This window comes from Lycium ferocissimum, chromosome 6 (genome assembly GCF_029784015.1).
Source record: "Lycium ferocissimum isolate CSIRO_LF1 chromosome 6, AGI_CSIRO_Lferr_CH_V1, whole genome shotgun sequence".
NCBI classification, from domain to species: Eukaryota; Viridiplantae; Streptophyta; class Magnoliopsida; order Solanales; family Solanaceae; genus Lycium; species Lycium ferocissimum.
In genome coordinates this window covers 54197269-54202393 of record NC_081347.1, presented here as the reverse complement: position 1 = coordinate 54202393, position 5125 = coordinate 54197269, and the positions used below count along the sequence as shown (strand labels likewise).

At 36.4% G+C, this 5125-nt stretch overlaps 1 protein-coding gene across 2 annotated transcripts; it reads right to left on the bottom strand.

Moving 5' to 3' along the window:
• Positions 1-2763: 2763 nt before the first annotated feature.
• On the bottom strand, positions 2764-4886 carry LOC132059823 (uncharacterized). 2 transcript variants are annotated; one of them, XM_059452607.1, is made up of 3 exons: positions 4310-4886; positions 3392-3679; positions 2764-3117 (listed from the first exon to the last, which is right to left on the bottom strand). In XM_059452607.1, the coding sequence occupies exons 2-3, from the start codon at positions 3672-3674 to the stop codon at positions 3089-3091; spliced, it is 312 nt and encodes a 103-aa protein (XP_059308590.1). In that variant the 5' UTR covers positions 3675-3679; positions 4310-4886; the 3' UTR covers positions 2764-3088. The 2 variants fall into 2 exon arrangements, with proteins under 2 accessions (XP_059308590.1, XP_059308589.1); XM_059452606.1 differs by lacking the exon at positions 4310-4886 and having other exon boundaries at positions 2765-3117; positions 3392-4272.
• Between the last annotated feature and the right edge of the window lie 239 nt (positions 4887-5125).

The following is a 5125-nucleotide window of genomic DNA, read 5'->3' as shown; positions in this document are numbered from 1 at the left end:
GAAGAATTTATACCTATTAATTAGTATTACACAAATTTTACAGGACTGTTCGTTTGGAAGAGTAAAATGATTGTCCAATTTTACATGAATTTTTTATTTATCAACTTTTTACTTTCTGCTTGTCATATGAAATATCTAATTTTTTCGTTAAGACATATTTTTGTTTTCATTTACATAAAATAAAAATAATATTAATCACGCTTTTACTATTTTATATAGTTTAAATAGGCAGTAACAACTTTAATTCTGATCTGCGCAACTTTCTTTGTGTAATCAGAGAACGTATTTGACCAAAAGAAAAGAGGAAAGAAATAATATATCATAATCAAGAGAATACTTAATCATGAATCCAAACACCACTGACAAACTATCATCACTTAACAAAGAATAGTACCAAATTTCCAATCCTTGAAATTATATTCTTCAGAAAATATTGACATTTCCAAACATCTTCAGAAGATATGTCTCCTTTATCTGCATCTCTTGAAATATAAAGAATATTATTTTATAAAAACTATCAGCAGAATATAAACAAATATAGATACATCTTTATTTCATTGTAATCCATAAGCATTATGATAAAAACTATTTCCCTTCGGAACATTCATGATCTTGACTTCTCCAAATGCAACACAGCCACTGCCCCTAACAGTCCTAAGAAGAAGATCAATGGTGTTTTCTTCTTTTTCCTGTCACTAACTCGCCTAAAGGCAGACTTTCTAAATAGTTTGAGAGCAATTTTTTAGGAAGTTCTCATACAGCATCAACAGCTAGTAGCGAGGATAAACAAAGTCATTGAAACAAGGAAGAATAGGGAAGAAACTGTTAGCATTTCCACACACTACTGCATCAATAACTATTATAAGATTCCAGCAGAGGAGAACAAGCTGCCAGAAAGTTCACAGAGCCTTCCGATGAGTACGCAGATGCAATGGCGGAGCTAGGAATTTTGTCAAGGGTGTTCGAATTCATATAATCTATATATTAAAGTTGTTCAGTATGTAATATATGTCTGTAATACGTAATAATTTACATGTCTACACGGTATATTTTTTCAGCAAAGGGTGTTCGGTTGAACAACCTTGCCGGGCTGTGGCTACGCCACTGCGCAGATGGACAAAGGAGCACAAACTCGAAAATAAAAAGCTCCGAGCATAGAGATTGTTCATACGAAACACCACAAATTCTACCACTGAAATTCAGCAAGCATTATGATAACACTATCAGTACAAATATGCAACCACTATCTGTTGTTCACTATTCTGCAGGTCACATCTTATCCCATGCATTTTTCCTACAGTAAGGCTTGAATAACATTTGAAATCGCTTTTGAAGAAAAATCAATTATACCTTATCTCTTCAGCAACTTAGAAAAATCAATTATACCTTATCTCTTCAGCAACTTATGTTGTACTTCTAAATCTTCATATAGAAGATCCAAGAAATTCAAATTCATGGATGAATTCAGTATGTAACCCCAGCCAAAATCAGGGATGCTATGTGTGCAACTATATATAGGCTATGAAAACCACTATCTAACTTCAGTCATAGTAATCCCCTAGGACCCTTTTTTCGCACCAACTAGTGAACTTGAGTGATATTTGACTTATCACTAGAATTTGTTGTTTATAAGCCAATGCTGCAGCTAAAAGGATTTGACTAAAAGAGAGAGAACGAAAAAACTTTAATGCTTATGGCATACAGATTCAAACGGGATAAATTGATGAATGCAACAGCATACAACATAAAACTAGTAAAATTACAGCAGTGGTGCAGATTCAGAATTTTATCGTGTCATAACAATATACAAGCAAACCAATGGAATATAATTTGTGCAGATGGTCTTTCAATTTAACCACCACTAGCCCCTCATTGAAAGGGAATAGAAAATTGGAAGCTTCTGAAGCACCACAGGTGCAGCATTGAGATCGTAAAAGCCCACGAAAGTAATACTGAATGAGAAAGAAACAAACATATAGCAACCTCTCAATCATTCATAGAAAACCAAACACCTGAATCACAATGCTCATACAACTAACATAAGAGATGCAACATAGAAAACACGAAAAAGACACAGGAACAGCTCTCATAACTCCCACGATACCCTGCACTTTAATTTATTCTAGGGTTGGTTTCTATTGGTTCAGAATTTCAACTCTGTAGTTTCCAGATCTATTTTCTTGTTATTTTCTGGACTACTGTGCTCGAGTAGAGGCACAATGTCAACTCCAAATGTAACAAAATGCTAATTAAAAGAAATACACACTTGCAGGTGAGGGCAGCAGTATTTCTTCTGCAGGGTGGTGAAATAATAGTTTCAATTACATGTGAAGAGGCAGCGTTAGTCATTTAAGATGCGATAAAACATGCACACCCTCAACATTATGAGGACATGAAGAAGGTTTAGTTGCATATGTTCATGAAAGCTTAGATGATCAGCAGTGGCACCAAGATGTGATCAAAATGGCTGCTTCATTTGGAAAGTAAAGAATCCAAAAGGAATTTGTGAAAGCTTAGTTGACCAGTAAGGGACTTTCATTTGGAACAGCAAAGCAAGAGAAATGTTAAGCACATGTCAATCTTTCCTCTCAGCTACTCCATTTTGAGAGGGTATATCCCGACACGAAGATTCATGAAGACTAACATGTTGATTCATGTAGTTCTTAAATGATGCTGACATGTATTCTTAGCACTGTCACTCCACAATATATTTATAGAAGCATTAAACTGTGTCTTAATCTCAGCACAAAAATTAGAGAAATGGGAGAACACCTCATAACGATTCATCATAAAGTATCCATGTCATCCGGAAAAAATCATCCACAAAAGTAAAGAAATATCTCAACCTAACCTTAGACACAATGGGACATGGTCCCCAAATATCTGATAAACTAATTTGAAAGCTTAATGAATTTATAGGGTGTTTTGCAAAATGACAAGACTCACATTCTATTGAAGGTACATTATGAAACTGAGGAGTAGGATGTCCAAATCAACAATGTGCTTCAAATGACAAGCTGATTCTGGAGCAAGCAACTGACCGAGGCACCCATGCATCAAGAATGTAGAGACCATCAAATACATGTCCTTACCGATAGTCTGCTTTGTCATAAGATCCTGAAAAAGACAATGATTGGGAAGAATGAGATCAGCAGTTGTAAATTTACTCACAGAAATCAAATTGAAGGCAAAGCTAGGTAAACCTATCACAAAGGACAATGTAACAGATGAAGTGGGGTCAACAGTCCCAGATCCCTTAATGGTATAATTAGACCCAGAGGATAGTGCTTTATGTGACCGGAATTTAGAGAATATTTTGGAACTACCAGTCATGAATATGTGGTACCAGAATCGATGATACATTTATTTGAGGAAAAGTGACATTTGTTACCTGACTCTGCAAGGGCAGGAACGGGAGCGGATTCTTTCATTGATTCCCGAATCCTTGCACAATCTTCAATACATTGGCGGCGAATCTCTAATTTCGGACAGTTCCACTTTACATGTCCTGGTTCTTTGCAATAACGACAGAAAAGGTCGTTGTTTCCTCCTTCGTTATTATTCCATCTCCCAGCAGTATTGTTGTTGTTGTTCCGCCTCCCAGCATCATTTCCATCTCCTCCTTCGGCGACAAGTGCATTGGTTTGCTGATTGGACAGAGTACTCTCTGTCATGTGATCTATGTCACCAGAATCAATGACACATTTGTTTGAGGAGAAAAAGTGTTAGGATCGGGTGTTTGGGTAAGTGCAGAATTAGACAAAGTAGTCAATCAAAGACAATAACAAAGATAACAGGAGAAAAAGATTTAACGTGGTTCGGCCAATTTGACCTACATTCACAACCAAAAGAGAAGTAACACCAGCATACACAAAAGAGAGTACGATGCACAAAAGCGAGTACAAAAATTAGAGTAATTAAATACTCTAATATCCCAAATACCCAAAGAGAATAACCTCAAAAGATCACTCCAAGAAAGGGTTCACACACACAAGTGTTTCCAACACGACTCTCTTACAAATATTCTCTGAAAAAAGAAGACAAGTTCAAGAAGTTCTTCCCAAAATTGGTGTGTCTTCAACTGAGGAGGAGTGTCCTTTTTATAGGGGCAAAACTTGGCCTCCGAGTTGGATAAAAAAGAGAGGAGAAATGACCAAACTAATCTCCTCCGCATGAGCCAAACTTTGGCTCCAAGAAAATTTCTTTGCCAAGAGATTTCTATTAGGCATGTGCCTATTACAAAGGTCCAACACATATATTTTTAATTAACCAAAAAAATGGCCACATTATGAAAAGAGACATTTGTTACCTGACTCTGCAAGGGCTGGAACAGGAGCAGATTCTTATATGGATTCCTGACACTCTTAAAATCTAGCATACTCATCAACCGAGATTGTAACAGTTGAGGGTGAAATAGGATAACAAGCAGCAATAACTTGGCGGCGAATCTCTAATTTTGGACAGTTACGCTTTACGTGTCCTGGTTCTTTGCAATAGCGACAAATAATGTCACTGTTTCCTCCTTTGTTATTATTACACCTCCCGGAATCATTATTATAATTCCACCTATCAATATCATTGTTGCTTCATCTCCTAGCATCATTTCCACCTCCTTCTTCGGCAATAAGTGCATTGGTTTGATGATTGGATAGAGTACTCTCTGTGCACAACACTTGAATGAAAACATCTCGGAGAGATGTGATCTCAGAATTCGCGAGAATCTGAGATTTAGCAGTCTCAAACTCAGTGGGAAGTCCAGCTAGAAAACCCATTATTGCCATTTGTTCCCTCTGAGCATGTTGCACCTTAATATCGCTACTAAATGGTAGAAGCATGTTCAACTCCTCATAAGTTTTCTTAAACTCCATGAAGTACGTGGTGAGCGATTTATCTTCCTTCTCAGTACGGTAGAAATTCCGGTAAGTAGGCTAAAATTCTGGTTACCGTGGGATAGAATTGTTTAGAAAAAGCAAGAGTTGCATTATAAAAAATTTCTAAGAGTTCAACACATTCCTTAACATCTTCCCAATCCATAAAATTTAACCAATCATCATTATTAATATTATATTTGTTGTGAACTTGTTGTATGAGAATCTTATACTCATGCTTATTGTAGCATAATGTA

Coding starts and splice junctions, on each gene's coding strand:
- LOC132059823 (XM_059452607.1), bottom strand. CDS start 3,674: ATGACAGAGAGTACTCTGTCCAATCAGCAAACCAATGCACTTGTCGCC. Junction 3,118..3,391: donor TCCTGCCCTTGCAGAGTCAG/GTAACAAATGTC, acceptor TGTCTTTTTCAG/GATCTTATGACAAAGCAGAC.